The sequence below is a fragment of the Agelaius tricolor genome, unplaced genomic scaffold (assembly GCF_023055355.1).
Source record: "Agelaius tricolor isolate 1412-34295 unplaced genomic scaffold, bAgeTri1.0.p SCAF_46, whole genome shotgun sequence".
NCBI classification, from domain to species: Eukaryota; Metazoa; Chordata; class Aves; order Passeriformes; family Icteridae; genus Agelaius; species Agelaius tricolor.
Genome location: NW_027269306.1, coordinates 1,755,326 through 1,776,665, shown reverse-complemented (window position 1 = coordinate 1,776,665; position 21,340 = coordinate 1,755,326). Strand labels below are relative to the sequence as shown.

The window sequence follows — 21,340 nt, the reverse complement described above, 5'->3', positions numbered from 1 at the left end:
CTGAACTTCAGTCCTTTCATTTGTTCTCTTTCTTGATGGACTAGAATGTCATCTCTGTGTGCCTTAGAAGAAAAGGTGCTCACAGAGTTTTGGGATTTTTGCCCCCCAGCCACAAGGAATTACCCTGGATATCATTAGCACTGTTTTTCCCTCACAGAGAGGGCTGAACCCCATCCCATGCTGTGGATATTGTCCACAAGACCCACAGCAGCCCTTCTCTGAGCACCTTGGTTGCAGAGAAAGGAGGTTCTGGAGGCTGGAATATTTTTTTTTCATGGCCCTCTGTATAAGCTTCTTCCCAAACCAAGATGAATATAAAATGAGTCATTTTCCCATGCAATTGATTGTTGTTTTCTCAAAAAAATACTTTGGGAAGCAGGTAGGCAGAGAATGTCCAGTTGCAATCCTGAAGATTTCAATGCTGTGTTTCAGATACAGCTTTTAATTTCTGAAGTTTTGTTTCTTTCTTTTTCCAAAAAAAAAAAAAAGAAGCTGAATGCACAGAGCTTTTTAAAAAAGGAAAGCAGCTCCTACTATCAGCAGTTTGTGGGTAAGTATCTTAGGCAATCAAAATTCTTGCTTTGCATTAGCTATTTGCCTTTTCCATAGATAACCTAACAAATCTTTGTTTCATTTCTAGAAACTAAAGAAGAGAAAACCATATTAAAATTCTTTTCATTTGGTTTCTTACAAGAATACAGCACTAAATACAGAGAACAAGCTTTTTATAAAGGAGAAAAATAAATGGTGAGTCAGGGAAAACAGCAAAAAACATTTCAGGGCTGTACTCTCTCATTTATCCTGAGTATGTCTTGGGTTCTTGCTCTTAAAAGTTCCACTGGGCATTTTCTTTTCTTTGTGTGTGCTTTTAAAAGTTCCACTGGGCATTTTCTTTCCTTTGTGTGTGCTTAATTTTGGTTGGTTTTGTTGGGGTTTTTTTAGCTACCTGATGCCCAAAGGGTAGAGGGAAGCAGCAGAGTCCATGAGCAGGACTGAAGGAGCAGCTAAGATCCTTCATTTATTCATTTATTCATTTTTATGAATAAATGAAGTCTTTATTTACAAATGTGTTATTTGAAATTGTAAACTTGGGAATACATGTTGCAGCCTTCTCAGACTCCCAGAACATGTGATAGAAAGATCTTTTAAGTAAAATTATGTTGGTTTGCATCATCCTTTCCTTTCTAACTGTGCTGGCTGCTAGTGTGATTTGTCTGTGCATTATTTATGTATCAGATATTTTTGCTGTGGCAACAGAAGGTAAGTGATATGATAATTGAATAAAAGCTGGAGCATCAATGTTTTATTATGTGCTTAGGTCAAATGGGCAGCTTGTTCAAAGCTCTGGGAGAATGAGGATTTAGAGCTCTTCCCTAAGTAAAGCAGCTTTGATGGCTTCTGACACCTCCCAGATTTTTGTTGTTGGTCAGAATGCAGAAATTCCTGTCCCTGCAGCTTTCCTAACAAACAGTAAGGGAACACTTATTTGTTTCAGTGCGGCATCCAGCAGCTTTGTTTAGGGGTAGTTTGACCACAGTCAATGGACTTTGCACTGAAGGAGTTGAAGAGAGTGCTCACATGTTCTGTGAGAATCCAAGTGTTGCAATTCTGGGACCAGCTGCCTTAAATAAACCCCAGAAACCAGGTAACAAGAAATGCTCAGCCAGGGACTGTCACTTTCTCTTTGACATGAACTGTACAAGTTCCCTTTGAGTTTAGTGGAGTAATAAAATTCTGCAGGATGCTTCTGAGGACATTTTCCTATCCTAAACCATGGGCCTGGCAAAATATGGCATAATTGAGCTAGGTGGCCTCAGCATATTGTACAGTAATATAAAAGGTAAATTATGGATTCCTGCTTCTAACATACAGAAACAATAATCCTGATTCTCTGCCCTAGAGTATATAGGATCTGGAGCTGTTTTCTAAGAAAATCAAAACAAAGGGTCAAAATCAGGAATTCAGTTTTGCTCAGCAAATCCATTTAGAGTTCTCACTTTTCTCCCTCCTCACCCACTAGCTCCTGCTATCCCATTAAGCTGGTGCCACTAGTGAGTGCTTGTGGAATTACGCCCTTTTCTGACCCAGAGATGGGGCAACTTGAGAGCTATTTTAAAAACTTTTATTCCATTTTCGGTTTCATGTGAAGGGTGAAACAATACAAATGTTATAATTCACACCATCACAATCAGTAATGAACTATTTCCTAATTAAAATACATAAGTGTTTCTTATCAACTTTTACTACACCATGCTATAAAGACCTTAAAACCAATCATCTAAAATTATCCCTGGTAAGTCCAATACATCTTTCATAGTTCTATTTCTCTAAAATATCCAATCTTATTTATAAAACCATTCTTTAAAACTTGTTTCTAGTTCCATTTCTCTCTCAACAATGTCTATCCTATTCCATAACGTTTCTAAGTCAACATTTTTTATCTCAAACTTTACATACAATACATACTATGTAAGCCTCCTGTCAAACTTTAAGGAATACTCTACAATTTCCTACAAGTGCTCAGTGGGGAGGAGGAACATGGAACTTATCCCACAGTGAAGTGGTAATTTCACTCCTTCAGGTGGACATCACTGCTCCTTGTGGCTCTGCACAGCTGTGAATTGGTGAGAGCTGCTGCCCTAATTCTGAGCTGACCCCAAGCCCCTTCCAGCAGTAACGGGGGTCAGCGTTTTGTGATGTAAAACAGCGGAGTTAACACTCGGTCAGTAAGGAAATGGCCCCTCCCAGCTGGGCACAGAGTGACTCCTGCCGCCTCAGTTATTCACAGTGTCTGATTGCACTTCTGGCTGAGCAGGTTTCTGTCCTGCACAGGACACTGAGCCTTCACTGTTCTGACAGGAGTCTTTGTATACTATTTTTCTTTACCAGCCAGGTTCATGGCTTGATCAGGGCTATAAAATTGGTTGGGAGAGGTTTTCTGTATAGTGCAGAAAAGTTTTTTTAACATGAACAGCTTATGAATAATTAAAGAAATATAGGTATTTAAATTTTCTAGTTAGTATGTGTTATAGCTTTACATACATACATGTGTTATAGCTTGACAATATGGTATCAGTGTAAGTAATATACTTGTGTTAGAAGTTAGAAATTTGTTAATGATTTTAGTAGGGGACTTTTAGGTTTTTAAAATGCTGACAGGTGCAAACTCTTAAATTAAGAATTTAAAATCTGTTAAAAGACTTTGCAGCTGAAATTTGCTTATGATATTAGTAAATTCGTGGTCTATGTATGCTTTGGACCTAGAATGTTAGGATGATTATATTCTTTGAATCTCCTAGGTCATTCTAGATATATTACAAGTAGAAATATTAAGAGAAAACTTATTCATATGCATTCCAGGATCTCTTTAATACATAGTAGCCCATACCTGAGACAGAAGTGTAATGTTTTCTTAGAACTGGAATCCAGACAGCACTGCCAAGACTCATTTAGGGACAGTGGAGTCAGTCTCTGGTAACAGCATCTAATCGTGCTTGAAGTCCCAGGAAACCTCCACTAGCGGGAAAAGTGGGAAAATCCACTTGAGACAAAATCTTTTATCTTTATTAAGACTGAGAAATGGGGGCTTGTGACATCACAAGTGTGGTGAGGTTGCTCCATTCCCACTTCCTTGCCGTGAGGCACCTGGAGGACCAGTGTGTGCCAGCTGCTGTGGCTCCTCCTGGAGTGTGGGAAATGGATTTGTAGAGAGCTCTAGGTCGAAAAAATAGTATTGTCCAAAAAATGTGACAATACTCTTTTCTTAACCTAGAGGTGGGGCAACTGAGAAAACTGAGTGTTTTAAAAACTTTTATTCTATTTTTAGTCTTATGAGAAAAGTGAGACAATACAGATGTTGTTGTTCATGCTATCACAATTAGAAGCTGTCCTAGGGTGATGGGACAGAAGCTATTTTCTAATTACAATACACTTACAAGTGTTTATATCAGTTTTTTACTACACCAGTAGTAAAAGGAAGTTTTGAAGGAAAACTAATCTAAAACTACTCCTCGTGAGTTTTACTACAATACATCTTTTATGGTTCTATTTCTCTAAAGTATCTAGTCTTATTTGTAAAACCATCTTTTGAAACTCTTTTCTAACTCCATTTCTCTCTCAACAACATCTATCCTAATTCCATAACGTTTCTAAGGTCAGCATTTCTTATCTCTAAGTTGACATCCAAATGTGTAAGCTTTCTAGAAGCTCTGTACGAATGCCGCCCATGTTCCAGCGGGGGTCAGTGTGCAGCAGCCGGCTCAGCCTGCCCTGCCCGCCGTGCTCCCGCAGACACATCGCTATTCCAGCCCGCCAGTGGAAGCATGGAGCTCCGGGACAATGCTCCCTTTGTCGCCAGAACCTTCTGTCCTGGCAGCTTGTTTATTGTTCCAGGCTCTTCAGAAAGGCCAGGGTGGAATCCTTACAGATTTCACTTCACTGGAACATTCCAGAGCGGCCCTTCAGGAGTAATGGGTGCCCTCACCCAGGCCAGGTGTGCTCTGGAGCAGCCTCTCCGTGGTGGGGCAGGAGCTGTGGTCACTAGATGGAATCATTGTATCCCTCAGAACCTGCACCTATTGTCTTGGTTTGGAAAGACAGGAGTCTGCTAAGGAAGGCATGAGGCAGAGTGGAAATTTTGCAGGGTAGAAATCCATTTTGATTTAGGTGAAATGTACATTTTTGAGTTGAGTCTGTGGTTAGAAAACATAGCTATTTAACCTGGCTGCAAAGTCTAAGCTCAGAGAAACTGCTTCAGTGAAAGACAGAGATAAGGGGTGGGGGAGACAGAGGGTGATAGAGAGAGACAGAGACTGCTGTGAGAGCAGGTCAACCTGAGGAGTTCTTTCCCATAAAGAAGTAGAGGCAAATGTCACGTGAAATTCGTAAAAATGAATATGTATGAACCTATTGTGAAATTGTATGCATATGTATTTGAGAGGGGGATAAAAAGGGACCTGAGGTTCCCAGAAGTACACATGTCATTTTGGGAGAACCATTCCCACGTGCGTCCAGCGCTGTAATAAACATACCGGCTTTACGACTTTCACAAAAGTTGTAGAGTTTTGTTTATCTCCGCAAAACAGGCAGGAGCCTCCCCTGAAATGGAGAATGTAAACCCTCCCCACCCCTCCAAATTGCTATACATTTTAAATTAAGGGGCTCTCGGGCAAAAAAAATACAGGAACAGGAAATAACAGTTCTTTAATAGTGAAGAAAAATAAAAGGATAAAATAAACAATGCAGTACACTAGAACAACACTGACAGAGTCAGAACCCAGCCTGACACCCTGTGGGTCAGGGTGTTGGTGGCAGTCCCATGGAAATGTGGCTGCAGCCCTCCTGCAGTGCCAGGGGTGGCTCTGCTGGAGCAGGGATCCTGTAGAGAAGGATGTGTTCTTCCTCTGAAGATCCAGTGGAAAAAGAGGCAGCTGCTGTTCCTCTGGGGAATCCAGTGCAGAAGCTGTGCTGGTGTTCCAGAATCTCCAGATTATATCTGGGTAGGAATGCTTGGCTCCTCCCTCTGGGCTCACATCTCCCAATGGGATGCTGTAGTTCTTATCAGCCACGCAGTGACATTCAATAGCTGTTATCAGCAGATGTCCCCTCCCAAGGGAGGTGTGAATGTGGTTACTCAAAGAGAGAGATAAGGCAAACTGCCCACTTGACAAAAGATATTCTGCCATACAGATGGTGATAGAATACATCTTGCCTTGCAATCTGGAACACTTGTCCATGCAGGGCGACCCCAGTGTAGGGCATAATGTGCTCTGACTCCATGGTTCAGAAAGCTAAACAAATGCTATACTATGAGCTATATACTATAGAGCTAGAAGTATATAGCTTATAAGTATATAAGCTATAAGTATATAGCTATTAGTTATACTAAATTACATACTAAAGAGATACTATACTAAAGAAAAACCTGTGACTGTCTCCAGACAGTCACAACACACATGGATCCAATTGGCCAATTGATCCAAACAACCCTCAGCAGAATCCAATTAACAAATCACTTTTGGTAAACAATCTCCATAACACATTCCACATGTGCTGAAAAACAGGAGCAGCAAGTAGAGATACGAATTGTTTTCTCTTCTCTGAGCTTCTCACTGCCTTTCCCTAGGAGAAATCCTTGGAACTTGTGCCTGCTGCTCTCTGTGAAGAGAGCTGTGGCCACACTGTGCCGTCCTCTTTTGTAATTCCTGTGAGGATGGGAAATGGGACTAAGCAGAGTGAGTTTGTGAGTAACCTGCTCTGCATCCTAAGGGAGAGTGTCTGTCCTCTGCAGCCTGTGGAGCTCAGCCCCAAGCAATGCTGGTGCTCTGAGCTGCAAATGGCAGAACCTGTTAGTCAGAACTAAGGGAGATTATCTGTGCCAGCTCTGTAATCCACCCTCAGATCTGTCCCGCTTGTCAAGCAGCCCTTTGCACTCTGGTATTGTGTGAATAGCTGTTCGTGTTCTTAAATTTGAGACTACCAGATGTGAAAAATGTGTGTTTTATGATTGGCTTTTCACAAATATTAAAATGAATATTATATGTGTTGTGATAGAAAGTGATGCTGTATTAATTCTCTTAAGTACTGTGTTAAATATAGTTTTAGGTTATAAAAAAAAATGTTAAAATAGAAACTATGCTGTGTAGGATACTTTTTTTAAAGAAAGGACTCACAGTGAGATAGCAGACACAGGACACCTAAATCTTTCAGAGAAAGAGAATTTATTGCCCTCTTATCAGAAGGAGCAAACTTCTTCCTGCCTTGAAGGCGCTGTTAGGATTCGGAGGAAGAGATGACCAGGCAGAATCCTGTGTTTGAATGGAATTTATGCATCATGGATTAAGTGTATGAATATGCAACTGGTTATTGCTTTTAATGATTAATCCTTTGTTAATGTGGGTCGTTTTTCAGGCTTGTGCTGCCCAGAAAAAGGTACCTGGACGTCCGTAACTCTTTGTATTTATTGTCTCATATTGTCCTGATCCAAATTGTCCAAATTGTTATTCCTTTAATTGTATTACTATTTTTATAATAATTTTATTACTATTAAACTTTTAAAATTTTAAAAACAAGTGATTGGCGTTTTTCACACCAGAGAAGAGTTTTCCCATTTTTATAGGTCTCTTTCATTACTGAAAACTTTGTATCCTCAGGCATTGAAGTAGAGCAGATTTGATAATACCCTCATAATTGTAGCAATTTCTGTAACAGAAGCTGTTGATTTTCCCTTCCATGAGGATCTCTGTGCGACAGTGAACCATATGCTGAACTTTAATTTGTCTCGACATTTGTCAGTGGAATGGAGCAACATTTTAAGGGTTACCCTTTATAATGTACTCCTTTCATCAACTTCACCACTGTAGTGAATACAGGCATTGTTGATATTTAAGTGGGGAAAAAACAGAAGTGTAACTGTTCTAAATAACTGGAATCTTTTTCTGAATTTTTATGGTAATTATTAATTGCTTTGCATTTTCAGAAACAGAAAACAATTGGGTTCAACAGATCCTGATGACAATGGCAATAAATTTTATGTACATGTACATTTAAGTTGTGTTGATATACACTTAATCTTCAAAGCTTTATTGCTGTGGGAAGACATTTGAAATCTAAAGAATAAAGTTTGGTATAGAAGAGACAGCCTTCTGACATGCTTGAAATGTTAGAGAGGCATTTGAAATGCAGAGTTCTATGTTAACCATTCAAAAAAGTGGGATCAAAATTCATTTGAAAATAACAAATTGGATGGTATTGTTCTGCAAAAATCCCTTTTTATTTCCTAGTCAATTTTCAGAGATAAGTCACTGTCTATTTTGGTATTTAAAAATTGAATAATAATTGGGACACTGAACAATTCTGGGTTTTAGAACAGCTTATGTTCCAGCTTTAGTGTCCTTCCAGTTTTTTTTTTTGAAGTTACGAAATTAAAACTTTTTCCTGTATTTTTTTCAAGAACACATAACATTTCCCAGTCACTTAACCAAGCATTGATCTGTTGCAGATAAAACAGAAGCACCCCAATAGAAAAGAACAGCACTCCTATAAAATAGAATATTTTCTGTTGGTATTCCTCTCGTGTTTTTACTTTTTGTAAGGTCTTATATCCAATTAGATCTCCTTCACTTCTCCTGAGCACTATTCTCCTGGAAGAATAGTGCTCAGAATACCTGGAAATTACAGGTGCTGTCACTTCCCCATCCTGGTTGGCAGCCCAGATTCCAGGTTCATTATGGGAAAAGCTTTTTGCATTTTGCATGCAGGTGTGCATCATTGCTCCCTTTGTGAGCTGCAGGTTTCCATTTTGCCTTCTCTCCCTCCATGATCAGGCAAGACCTGAACGTGGGTCTTTATCCTTGACCGTCTTTATCCTTGAGCAAACACTTAACTGACATGAGGAAGTTAATCAACACACATGCCTGAAATTGTGGCTGTTGAATTTAAATACTCTGTTTCTGCATTATGCTTCCAATTAAAGCCTACAGGTCTTACATGAGACTCAGAAATTCTTGAAAACTGAAGTTTTTAAGTTCTTCAAAACATAACCACTCTCTTGATCCTTTTGTAGCTGGTAGGAGTATTTCTAGATGATCTGGAAATAAATGAAAATAATTTTTTATTTTGCTGTTCCTTGCTATAAAAGAACTTTATAACAGTTGAAAAGAATCTGACACAACTGTGGACTTTTGTTAGGACTAGGACTTCTGTTAAAATACATTGGTCTCAGATGATTTTATTAATAAATTAACATAATTTAGTGTCTTTGTAATTGGCATTCTCTTGTGCATCCTGTGTTCAGCTTTATGGAGGTTAATTGGGGGAATCTGCTGGGAAAGGGGAAACCAGATACAGGGAGTTGTACTTTTATCCTGAGCTCTTTCCACCATGGTCTGAGGAATTCCCCCAGCCAAGACCATCCAGGCTGCACTATTTCAAGTGACTAAATAAAGCTATAAACAAATTATTATATCGTCAATAATTATGTATATATTCATAATTGCATACAAGTTTAACTGTGCTTTAGGAAAGCATTTTATAATAATATTATTTTAAGAAATAGCAAAAGATGGCATTTCTCAGATCCTGTCTGACCAGCCAGTATCTGCTGCCTGCCCCTGTCAACACTGGGGTGTCAGGGCTGTGGTCAATGGCACAAAACACGAAGGCAAAGGCAGAAATCCAGGGTAGGCTGTTGATCCCCTGATGATAAAATACAGGAATAAAACCTTACAAACTTCTCAATGAGCAGCCCTCAGTGCATTGGCTGTCCTTGCTCTGTTCCCTGCAAGCAGAGTTTGACAAACCATTCTCCAAGGTAAGGTGCAATGTTCTGATTGCTGCACCTCCTACTCCAAAATGTTTGTGGGTTTGAATTCTCTCAAGATTAGGTGAACCACAGCAGGATGATTGACTGCATCACTATATTTCAACAACTGTGCAAAAAAAAAAAAAATTAAAATTAATTCAGTATTTATTGATTTGCAGTTATATTTTGGCAATGCATCAAAAATTCTAGCATCAAACTGCTGCAAAGCAGGGAATAATTAAACAGTGCATTATATCTTATTTTATTGGGTTCTTATTGGCACCCGTGAATCAGGACTACTTTTTTTTAAAAGGGATTTATCTTCCCTTCTTTCCCCAACAAATAAATCTCTGTTAGTCACTTCCTATTGTTCAGGAAACAAGATGAACTTTATTTTTTTTCCTACAGCTTGAATAGGTTCCTTTCTCTGTGCCCAGAGACTTAAGCCTTCCTTATCTGAAAAATTCCACAAAAACTTCCATTTTTAGAACTCCCTTTATCAAATACTGTACTCAGGCAATGAAACATGAAGAAATGTTGGTCTGCCACAAGTGTGTGGTACCTTAGTTGCCTGCAGTAATTTTTCACAGCTTCAAATGCAGTGCATTGTCTATTTATTTGCATACAATGAACAAACTTGCAGTGCCCTACCTGTAAGTGTGACAAATGAGGATAGAAGAAGGCTGCCCTGAGCCTCAGTGGATAGCAAACATCCTGCATTTCCACCTGCTAGCACAGAATTTGACGCAGAACAGGCTAAAGTTCAATAATCTGATGAGTCAAAGTGATTTTTGAATCACTTGTAACATTGTATTATTTGGTCTTTAATGTGCTTTACATTCTTCTGAGTCTATGTACCATGGAGATCAGTTTGGCTTTGTCTGTTCCTGTGGAAATCAATCCAAAAACCATGAATTATTTTATGTTGTTCTAATACACTTCCATTGAGTAAGAATATCAAAATCCTTGATTTGTAATAGAAAATTATACTTTGTACACAGTAGAAAATTATGTTGGATCTCTCAGCAGTTTGCTGCAGGCAGTAGAAAAAAACCCACTTATTACTCTGAAAATGAATTTATTTTTTCATTTCATTGCAATGAGAAATGCCAGCTACTATAATGAACAGCTCATGGAAGACATCACAAGAAAACTTCAACCACATGTGCTGTTCAAGCTGTGTGTCCCGCAGGAAGAGCCAAGGACAGGGTTCAGGTGTCTATATGCCTATATATATATATATATATGGGAATGTATGGAATTGATATTTGAAGATGCTTGTTATCGAGGACTTGGATTTCCTCGGATTTATCCATCATTCAGAACTTTCTTCCCAGTTTTGAAATGGAAAGCAACTTCATTTCAGTGGATTGTGAACATCCTGCAAAACAGACACAGAACTATCAGGGAGGGTCCAGCGGAAGGTCACAAAGATGGTCAGGGATCTGGAGCATCTCTCTTCAAAAGAGGAACTGCAGGAGCTGGACCTGTTCAGTGTGGAGAAGACTGGAGGGGATCTCATCAATGCATATAAACATCTCAAAGACAGGCGACAAGAGGATGGTGCCAGGCTCTTTTTGGTCATGCCCAGGGACCGGATGAGGAGCACTAAAACACCAGAAGTTGCACCTCGGCACAAGGAAGAGCTTCTTTCCACTGAAGGTGGCAGCACACTGGAGCAGCCATTCCAGAGACACCCGAGCGCGTTCCTGTGTGACCTCGCCAGGGGGATTACACCGGATGGTCTCTAGCGATCCCTTCTACCCATGGTGATCGCTCCGTGGCTATCAGGGTAGCGGAGCCACCCTCGGGCAGAGCCGGGGCCGTCGCTGCCCTTTCTGCCCCGGTCCCGGGCACCGCCCCGGGGCGGGGGCGCGGCAGCTCCGCCCCCGCGGGCCCCGAGAGCTCCGAGAGCCGCCCCGGCGCGGCAGATGCGCGGAGCCGCGCTCGCCATGGCCACGGTGCGGGAGAAGGCGGCGGCTCTGAGCCTCAGCGCGGTCTGCAGCCCCGCCGCCAGGCCCCCGGGTACGGCCCAGCCCCGGGGAGCGGAGCGGGGAATGGGAGCGGAGCGGGGAATGGGAGCGGGAGGAGCGGGATCGGCGGGACGGACGGATGGGACGGCTCTGCCCGCCGTGGGATACGGCTCCTGCGCTCGGCGCCTTTCCCGGCTCTGGGAGCTTCAAAACTTGGCCGCGCTCCGGGAGCCGCTTCCGCGGGGATCCCGTCCCGGCTGTGCCGGCGGCAGCGGCTGCTCCGGGCCGGGCGGCAGCGCCGGGACCCTGCATGCCCTTCCCTGCTCTGCCTTTTCTTACCCTTCCCTGCCCTGCCGTGCCTTGCTCTGCCCTGCCCTGCCGTGCTTTCCCCTTCCCTGCTCTGCCTTGCCCTGCCCTGCCCTCGGAGCTGCTGCCGGGGTGGCTGCCCGGGAGGCTTGGCCCCAGCTCGCTTTAGGAGCAGGTGCCTCGGTAGCGCAGCGTAAGCGGTGACATCGGGCGCGCTCGCTGGGAAGTGCCTTTGCCCTTTTTCTTTCCCTGCCTTTGGCCTTTTTCTTTCCCTACCTTAACTTTGTGGAAAGCTGTTGTCTTAATGGCACGCTTCATACCGCTTCCCTCAGGAAAGATCCGAAGGCTCTGTTTGTGCAAGGAAGCGCTGGTAAGGCTGTGAGTGGTAGTTAAAGCATCGCAGGTTGTACGTGCTTGTGTTTATTCGAGCGACAGGAACCAGCGTGGTTGTGTGTTTGGTGGTGCCGGGTTTGGGGTTCTTCCCTCCCAAAGAGCATAGCTGGCTGTTGGAATGTAGGGCAGGAAGCGAATTCCGTGTTCGCTGTGTTTGTTCTGCCTTCCTGAAGGTGTCATCGGGTTAAAGTGTCAGCAGTTGTGCACCTTGTCCGTCTTGTACTTTGAAAGCTTTGGAAACTGGAGGTTCTGGGAGATTTCTGCCTTGGCTGGTTCAATGCTGTGTGTTAGAAAGCTGCTTTTCTTTTCTCTCTTTTTTTTTTTTTCCCCCCCTGGCTTGATTCTTTTCAGAAACAAAAGATGCTGTCTTTCTGAAGTGTTGGTGTGTTCAAATGGTGGTGTGTTCCTTGCTTTCTCTCCCTCTTCCCAGTCTTCACTGCCCCTCTACCTTTACTTTTCCCCTTGCTACTTTGCCAGTTTGGGCTTTCCTGCAGCTGGGGTTCAGCTGAAAACTGATTGGTGATTTGGAGCCCCAAACTGGAATACACCTCTCCAACTAAAGCCCACTTCAGACTAAACAGAGCAGAAAAAAAACACCTCCTGCATCTCTGTGGAAAACGTTCGTGGTAATATGTTCCAGAAGGAGTTGCATGTTGTTGTGTTTTTCAAACACTGCCTTGCACTGTTAATTCATTTGGTTTGAGGTCTGTCACAATCCCAGCTGGCTTTCTGTAGGATTGCTGCCAACTCCTCCTTCCATATTTTGTCCTTCAGCTTTTGATTTCCCTCTTCTTCCTCTGCTTTCACTCTTAGTAAATTATTCATCTGACTTGCTGAAAAACATGTTCTAATTCTAGCCTCCCTGGTGGCTGCAGTTCTCCCCAGTTGGGTGCCACCTGCTTAAAAACAAACTTGGTGTGTTTTTGAGTCCTTGTGGAGGCTGAGTGTAGCCTCAGGTCGAACTGTTGGCTGCTGGCATTTTGTTCTAATCAGGCTGGTAATGAGTAATAGTTCAGTGGTTTCACTGGGGGAGGGAAGACGGGCTGGCTCACGGAAGTGGCTCTGGGTGGCAGAGGGAGCCCTGGTGGCAAAGGGCTCTCTGGTGGCATCAGTGTGGTGTCAGTGCCATCTCCAGAGAATCCATTGACTTGTTCGTGGTGTGCTAAGCACTATGTTAGGTAGTTTGTGTGTGTGCACAGTCCTGGGGCAAGCAGGGCTGGGAGGAGTCTCTTCATCCCTGCTTCCCTGTTCCCTGCCCAGCTGTGTTGTGGAGGAACCGGGGTGTTAGGAGTGCACGCAGCTGGTTTGTGGTTGTGGGACTTAGCAGTGGTTCTGCAAGGGTGACCATCAGGTGACCAAGAGACGCACAAAAGGACAAAGTGAGAGGCTGAAAAAACAGGAACTCCTGGTTGCAAAGCTTTTTGCAAACCACCAAAGAGAGAGAGGGAGGGAGACAGTGGTGCAGAGCAGGCAGACTTGCTGAGGAAGTAATACAGTGTTAATGCCTGAGCAACCCGAGCCAAAGTGGAAGTCTGAAAGATTTTTAAACCCTTACGAGGTTGACGAAAGCTAGAAGGCAGAAAGGGGGCTGTTCTCTGTGGCTGCAGCATGAATTCAGGCTTTGTGTGTGTTCTCAGGCTTCAGCCTGGCACAGAAGCCCTTCGGAGCCACCTTCGTCTGGAGCAGCATCATCAGCGCTCTCCAAACTCAAGTGGAAGTGAAGAAGCGCCGCCAGAACCTCAAGAGTTACCACGACTGCTTCATTGGCTCGGATGCGGTGGATGTTGTCTTTGCCCATCTCCTGCAGAACAAGTATTTTGGGGACGTGGATATCTCCCGGGCTAAGGTGGTGCGGGTGTGCCAAGCGCTGATGGACTGCAAAGTGTTCGAGGCCGTCTCAACGAGGGTCTTTGGTAAAGACAAACGCTCCGTGTTTGAGGACAGCAGCTGCAGCCTCTACAGATTCACAAACGCCTCCAACCAGCCAGAGCTTGAGAAAGATTACCAGCAGTGTGCCCCGCAGAGGTTAGTACGTGGAGGTGAAGAGAAATTATTTACAAGAGGAAAATATTATGTGTTCTGGGGGAGAGAAAAGCAAACTTGTACATTTAAGGGGTAAAAATAGACAGGCACTGCATAGATGTTTGTGAAGATGTGGGTGGAAGACAGGTAGGAAAGAGCAATTTGAAGAGAGCAAACCACACAGCCTACATGGCTGCTTGTTTTCTCTGTCTGTTATCACCTTGCCTTGGGGGAGGGAGGTGAGAGGGTAGAAATTAAGTACATTTACATACTGATCTAAATCAATATAACCAGCTGGAATGCATCAAACAGGCAACAGGGCAATCTTTAGTCACTGCACATCTAGCAATGGCATAAAGAAAAAAATGTTCTAAGAAAAAAATGTTTTCTCCTTTCACCATCTTCACTTTGCTATGCTTCCAACTTAGCTCCTTTTTTAGCTGTTTCTTTATGTTCCCAGGCAGGGTAGCAGGCTGTTCTGCTATTGCACTCCATCCTAGAACCAGAGGCAAGTGCAATGGTGAGGTTTTTTTGTTTCCCTGTCCCTTTAGGAGTGGGCAAAGAAATCCCTGGTGCTAACTAACCCCACACAAAGCAGAATGTGTAGATGCCACTTTGCCACATAACTTCCCTTCCACAGTTTTTGTGAAGAGTTCATCTCTTCACCTACTCTGACATAGTCTTACAAGAAACTCTGTGGATGTATTTAATGCAGTAGTTTTAGCAATGTGCACTTGTGGAAATTGTAAATGGTATTGACCCAAAATTCCTTATTTGACTGACATATTCCTGTGAGTAGCAAATGTGAACTTGAGTGCATCAACCCTGATGAAAAAAGTAGAGGAACACAGATTAAAAATATTTCCTTTTTCCTGCTTCTCCTCTCTCTCCCACTAGCTCTTGTTCTTTCCTAAAGCATACTGTCCCAAGTCTTTATTTAAAAAGAGAATTCATGAGAAATTAAAATCACTTTAATTATATGTGGTATTTAAAAATATTTCCATCACAAGAGCTGTTAGAGTGAGACTTAGAATACATTGAACAAACAGTCATTAAACAGGATTATTCCTGTTTTATTAGTGTAGAATAAAGGTGTTTTTCTTCTGGGCAGGGCACAGATCCATTGGGTGACATTTCTTCATTTAGTCAAAGGAACAGCTCTGTCAATACATGCATATCCATGTCAAAGATAGTGGACATCAAAAAGATATTGCAGTGCCCCAAAACAAAGAAAAGTTGGGAATTGAAATCATACAGCTGTGCTTGGAGAGACAGTAATTTTGTGGCTGGAGTGGTTTTGTTACATGCAAATAATTTTTGCAGGTATGATACATTCTCCTGGGTCACTTGGACAGAGGAAGTGTCAGGCAGGGGAGACGAGGGGAATTATGTAAATATCTATACAGGAGAAAATTTTTGATCTTGGTACAGTTACCCATATCTGTATGTTGCATGATATATTTGGTTATCCATATATATGGTTATACATATATAAACTGGTTTTAATCTCAGATATGAGAACAGCACGTTGCTCTACAATACCCCATTCAAACCAGAAAGCTTGGAGGATCTTTGGGAAAACCTGAGTCTAAATCCTGCAAGCAGCCCTCAAGTAAACATCTCAGACAGCTTGTCCCGTCGAGGTAAGCCAAATAATGCCCCAGTCCTTGTCTGTGGGAGAAGGAAAATCCATCTGCAGGACTGGGAAGACTTGCGCCCCTCAGGATGGAGCGGGAGGCAAACTGACACTCACAATATTTTGGTTTGAACACCATGTCATGAAAAGGCAAATTATATTTGTTGCAGGCTTGCCTTTTGCCTTTTTATTTCATCAGACAAGAGGCATTATGTCTTGATTGAAATAAATCAGCATTGACTTTTTGGAGAAGAATACCCAATGTGTGGAGCTTGATTTGAGTTAGAAATATTCATAATTATCAGTTACCTGCACTGATTGTGCTGGTTTTAGTCAGGGCAAATAGTCTGCTGTTAGCTGGAAGTGAATTGTGTATGTGCACATACAGCACTCCTTCAGTATTGTGTGAAACTCTTCTTGACAATTCATGGCTTGTCTTTCAGACCAAACTATGATCTAATGTATTTTTTCCTTTGGTTAAAAGTGCTAATGCATCCTAGAAACTGTGGTTTCATCATAGGGAAATATTCAAGGAAGCTGTGATAAGGAGAGTGTCACTGTTGTACTTTTTTTTTCCATCCCTTATCTAGAACAAAGATTGTTTGCAAATTAGATCACAAAGAGTGTAAGGCACTTCAGATTTATTCGAAAAGCAGTTCTCCCACACTTGTAGCTAACTAAACAAATGGGTAATTCTTGCCTTTTTGTGGTGATAAAAGGCACTTCAAGCTGATAAGAGCCACATGCTTCGCTATTGCAAGTCTCTACTTTGGTAAAATCAATCTGTTAGGTTAGGCCCGATGGGAGGAAGAGGAGTTATCTTCCTTGGGATCGGTTTTTGCACATGCTGAGTCTCCCTGTGCTTTGTGTATGCACTTTTCCCAGTTATTAATGAAGTGTGGCAAGAGCAAACAATTGCTCGCCTGCTGCAGCTGGTGGACCTCCCTCTCCTGGAGTGTCTGCTGGAGCACCAGGAGATCAGACCTCAGCTGCCAGAGCCCAGGAAGGCACCTGGATATGTCATCACCAGCAACTACCTGGACAGAGAGATCCTCAAGGCTTTCAGTGACTCTCAGTAAGTGATCATTGCTGTCCTCTGCAGCTCTGAAAAACCTCCTGCTTTCAGGGGAGTGTAAAGAACAGCTGGTCTTTGGGGGGATGTAGCAAATGTAGCAGTCTCAGTCCTGCAGAAAGGATGTGAGCAGGTGCCTTTTTCCCTGTTGGACTTGACTGGAATAACTGGTAAATATCAATTGCTTAGTGAGAATGTCTGCTGAACACTGGGATGGGTTTTGAATGCAATGACAGTAGTTGATGGTATTCAGAGGGGAAATTCTTTGTTGTGTTGAGGGAAGAATAGAGGGTTTGTAATCCTCATGGAAGTTTTTCCTGGAGACATTGCTTGTGAGGAACTAGTTTAGTTTCTCCTACTGTATTCAAAGAGCTAAGAATGTCGAGCTCGAAACTGTGCATAGAGTTGAAAACATTCTCAGAAAAACTTGTACCAGTCTGAATCAGATCAAGGTTCATGTTTCTGTTTATCCAACGATAATTGTGTCCTTATCTAACAGTAGAGGACATGATTGACTTTGGGTTTTACCGCTTAGGCCTGTTTACTTGTGGGTTACTAATTTCTCATCTTGATTAAATACATAACACAGAGGCTTATGGCTGTGATCTGCCCCAGTGTGTCAGGTGAAGTGTCTTGTGTGTGAATTTCCAATGGGTTTTAGTGCCCACACCTGCAGTTTTCAGTGTGATGAAGGAACCAGTCTGCCTGCTCTCTTTGGAAAGCTCTGCAGCCAGCTCTGAAGGGTATCCACACATAAAGGTACAACCCCAAATCCCTCTGTCTTCCAGGACAGACGAGTGGCTCTCTGCAGCAATTGATTGCTTGGAATATCTTCCTGATCATATGGTGGTGGATATTAGCAGGAACCTGCCTGATCAGCCAGACAAAGCAGATTCCTGGAAGCTGCTGCTGTTTGAAAACATTGGGAGATATTACAGCCAAAAGAAGGAGCCACTCTTAAGCCATGCATCTGAAATTCATTTAGGAATTGCAGAACTATTAGGTAAGTAAAATAGAGCTGTGTTCCAATGCTTATGTGAGATATGAACTAAGAAACTGAGTGTTTACCTCAGGAGCTGAGATTAAAAGCTGACTTCTACAAGTGGTTTTTTGGTTTGGTTTTGTTTGTTTGGGGGTTTTATGTGTGGTTGGGTTTTTTTTGAAATTTCTAGTCATAAAGACTGTTCTTTGACATTTTGATTCTTACTGCATGCAGTTCTGTAATCATTGTTCAGGTCTGTGTAGAATGGCTGTGAAACCAGAGTGTTGTTATTTGCTACTAGCTGGTATCCATGGAAGTCCATGGGAAATGAAATATAAATGTAGCCTAATAGTAAATATTTAGGCTGTAAGAGCTAAACTGAAAGCTGTAGATGCTTGGTACCCCATTGACAAATTTTAGTTTTTTCTTCTTGTTTCTTAAATTTTGTTTGGACAGCATTTTAGAAAGCTTTTGATGTTTTAGTTCTCAACATTTTATCCCAGATCTTATTTTTCATAAATTCTCTGCCTTGATTATTCACTTTTTTTCATGTTAACTGGAATACTTTGCATTTATATCCCATTCTTCCTCTCTACATGATAAAGGATATTAGTACAACCTACTTCATTTAAACAATTCATAACTCTAAAATGACTATTCTGCATAGTAAGGCAGATTAAAACTTAGCAAAATTCTACAAAGTAATTTGCAATTAACTCATCAAACTAGCCCATGTATCTAGGACATATTCCTCAGTTTTTGTGAGGTCTTTATTACCACAAGCAGAGGTCATTCTTTTTTTTTTTTTTTTAATAGAACCATTTTCCTTTTTCAGTATTTCTCACCCCCTTTAGGATGGCTGAACTGTAATTGAACTTCATTACAAGGGAGCTTTAATGCCAGGCTGAAGGTCTGTGTGTAGGATGTTAGAGGCTCTGCAAGCAGCTCTCCTCAGCCTGGGAGAGGTTTTTGTGAGAGTGGATTGCTGTGTTTGGCAGGTTCTGTTTAGAGAGATGGGCATCTCCTCAGTGGCTAATTCAGGTGTTTTATGGTAACATTGATTTAAATGAATATGGCAATGGATCCCTTTCTCTCTCCCCAGTGAATGGGAAGATGGAGCAGTCTTTAGAAGCTGTTCAGCTCTATTTGAAGCTCCTAGACAGCCAAGTCAGGGAGGAGTTCAGGAGACTGCTGTACTTCATGGCTGTTGCAGCACATAATTCTGAGCTCAAGCTACAGAAGGAGGTAAATCTGCATTCTTGATAGTTGTTTTTCTCTTTCTGAAATCCAGACTGGTCAGAAAACACCGTTGTAGTTTAAATTTGTGACTACAGGAAAAGCAATGTCTCAGAAGAACAAAGGTGGACACTAACTCTCCTCTTCTGGTCATTATTTCCCTTTGTTCTGTAGAGTGACAACAGGATGGTTGTGAAAAGGACGTTCTCTAAAGCTATTATCAACAATAAAAACCTATCCAGAGGGAAAACTGACCTCCTGATCCTGTTCCTTGTGGACAACCAGAGAGATGTGTTGAAGGTAGGAGCTAGAAAATTGGTCAGGTTTTGTTTGTCTGAAAGTTGATGGAGAACTTCCATGGAAAAGCTGCTGTTGCCTTGTCCTCTCTTTCTATTCCAGATCCCAGGGGCACTGCACAAAATGGTCAGCAATAAACTGTTGGCCCTGCAGAAGGGCCAGGATCCCAGCAAGATATCAGGTAACCCTTCCCACTGAGCTTTGTAATCTTGTCATGCCCCCAAATGAGAAATGCCTGGTGCAAAAAAAAAAAAAAAAGTTTGTAACAAGGACTGATGGGATCTAAAGGAGGGTGGGTGGAGTGTGGGGATAATCCTCTGAGTGTCTCACCTTTCCTTTCAGGTTATACCTTTTGCCAAAAGCTGGATGAGAGAGAGTATCGCTCCAACACAGAGAAGACCACAAAAGATGAGCTGTTCTCTCTATTGAAAGCTATTGATGAAGATTCAAAGCTCTCTGACAAAGAGAGAAAGAGGCTGCTAGATCAGTTTCATAGTAGTAATCCAAGTATTTTTATGCAGTATTTTGGAGACAGAGTTACTAATATGTGTAAATATTGATTACTTTGTATACCCCAGCAGTGAAAACACTAATATATTTGTAAATCTTTTATATTCATGTATCTGCCTAATAAAGTTATTTTGTGGAAATTGATGGAATTTATGCAATTATTACCAATGCCAACAGTAACTGAGTTTGACCTTTATTTATAGTTTAGCTTTTCTCATTGTTAATTGCTATAGGACCAAAATAGTTCCTTTTCCTCCCCAAAAGCCAAGTACTCCCTCTATTCAAGTATCAAAAATCACTGAGATGGAAGTCACCATGAATGAAATCTCTCTGCCACCTTTTGCCCCAGCACTGAATTTTATGTTGGTTTTTTTTCCCTAATTTGCCTTAGATTATATGTGTATGACATAACATTGATCTTTGACTTGCTGTGTGCTGGAGAGAGCTAAAAAATATGTTCTGCTTAATACAGCACAGCTTTTCTTCAGGCTTGCCAGCCAACTAACCCATGTGTGTGCTGAATTGCTGTGCTGCTTTAAGCTCAAATGGCACCATAGTGAGGAATTGGCTCTCCTGGGGTGGTAAAGGCAGTCTGGATTTTTAAGTCAGTCTGGCTTTGGTTGCCACAGGATGTACTGTCAGTGGCTGGTTATCTTCATCCCTGCAGGGTTTTGCTCTGTCTGTAACTCTTACTGATGGCACCAGCTGTAATTAGAAAAGTGCTGGAGCAAATGAAGGGCCTTTGGCTTTTCCTGTGGCATTTCTTCTTCATGGCTAGTCTACAGTGGAAATACCAAGATTTGCAACTCAGGCAACTGCAATCACATGTGTGTATATATATCTCTAACATGATCAGATATCTAATTTTGACTCTTGTGGAGTTATCTTTAGAATGATATCACCAAAACTTCATTACAGCTGCTGTTGGAAAAAAAAATACCAACTAAGTTTTGTTCAGTTTAAAGTGTTGAGCTCTGTTCTTTTATTTAGGAGCAAAAACTAATTTAATTATGATAACAAAGTAGTAATAACTATTCCAGACACATGTGGTGAGCTGTTCTTAAAAAGCATCATCTTCTGTCACTCTCATGTCTCACTAACTAATGCTTCAGTGATTACTGGTGTCTGCTGCCAGGGGCCAGAGTGTTTCTCTGAAATGGAGCTGAAGGACTTGGTGTGCAACAGGACAATGTTTTACTGTGTCCTGATGGGGGATGGAAGACAAAAATGTCAAAAGCTTCTTCTGGTTAATTAGAAAGGACTTCTAAAAATAATCAGTTCCTGAAACCTAGCAGGGAAGCACAAGTCTTTATAGTAGTTATAGTTCTTAGTTTTGACTGAAACGTTTTTATTATGGATGCCTCAGAAAAATTGTCTTTAAAATGTGGGAGTGGAAATCCTAAATTAGTGGTGGTGTTGGATTGGTTTGCTCTTCAGCAGAATTATTTTCCCTTTCCACCTGCTGCCTGCTGTAACATTCTCGGTCAGGAGGATGAGATTCCTGTCTGGGAAATGAGCTGCTGCCGGTGGGCATCGCCTGCTGGAACCCCGAGTCACGGAATCCCCAGTCACGGATCCCCTGCCCTGGGACTCACCGGGCCGGCCCCGGTGC

At 42.1% G+C, this 21,340-nt stretch overlaps 1 protein-coding gene across 1 annotated transcript; it reads left to right on the top strand.

Moving 5' to 3' along the window:
• The first annotated feature begins 11,170 nt into the window (after nucleotides 1-11,170).
• On the top strand, nucleotides 11,171-19,868 carry DEPDC7 (DEP domain containing 7). Its single transcript, XM_071455273.1, has 9 exons — nucleotides 11,171-11,326; nucleotides 13,611-13,998; nucleotides 15,508-15,638; nucleotides 16,517-16,706; nucleotides 17,492-17,706; nucleotides 18,788-18,930; nucleotides 19,096-19,221; nucleotides 19,321-19,399; nucleotides 19,561-19,868. The coding sequence occupies exons 1-9, from the start codon at nucleotides 11,233-11,235 to the stop codon at nucleotides 19,776-19,778; spliced, it is 1,584 nt and encodes a 527-aa protein (XP_071311374.1). The 5' UTR covers nucleotides 11,171-11,232; the 3' UTR covers nucleotides 19,779-19,868.
• The last annotated feature ends 1,472 nt before the right edge of the window (nucleotides 19,869-21,340 follow it).

What these genes read in the sequence shown, in the direction of transcription:
- DEPDC7 (XM_071455273.1), top strand. Translation starts at nt 11,233, where the DNA reads ATGCGCGGAGCCGCGCTCGCCATGGCCACGGTGCGGGAGAAGGCGGCG. An exon ending in CAGCAGTGTGCCCCGCAGAG is followed by an intron (nt 13,999 to 15,507) that starts GTTAGTACGTGG and finishes TTTTAATCTCAG; the next exon opens with ATATGAGAACAGCACGTTGC. An exon ending in AGCTCAAGCTACAGAAGGAG is followed by an intron (nt 18,931 to 19,095) that starts GTAAATCTGCAT and finishes TTTGTTCTGTAG; the next exon opens with AGTGACAACAGGATGGTTGT.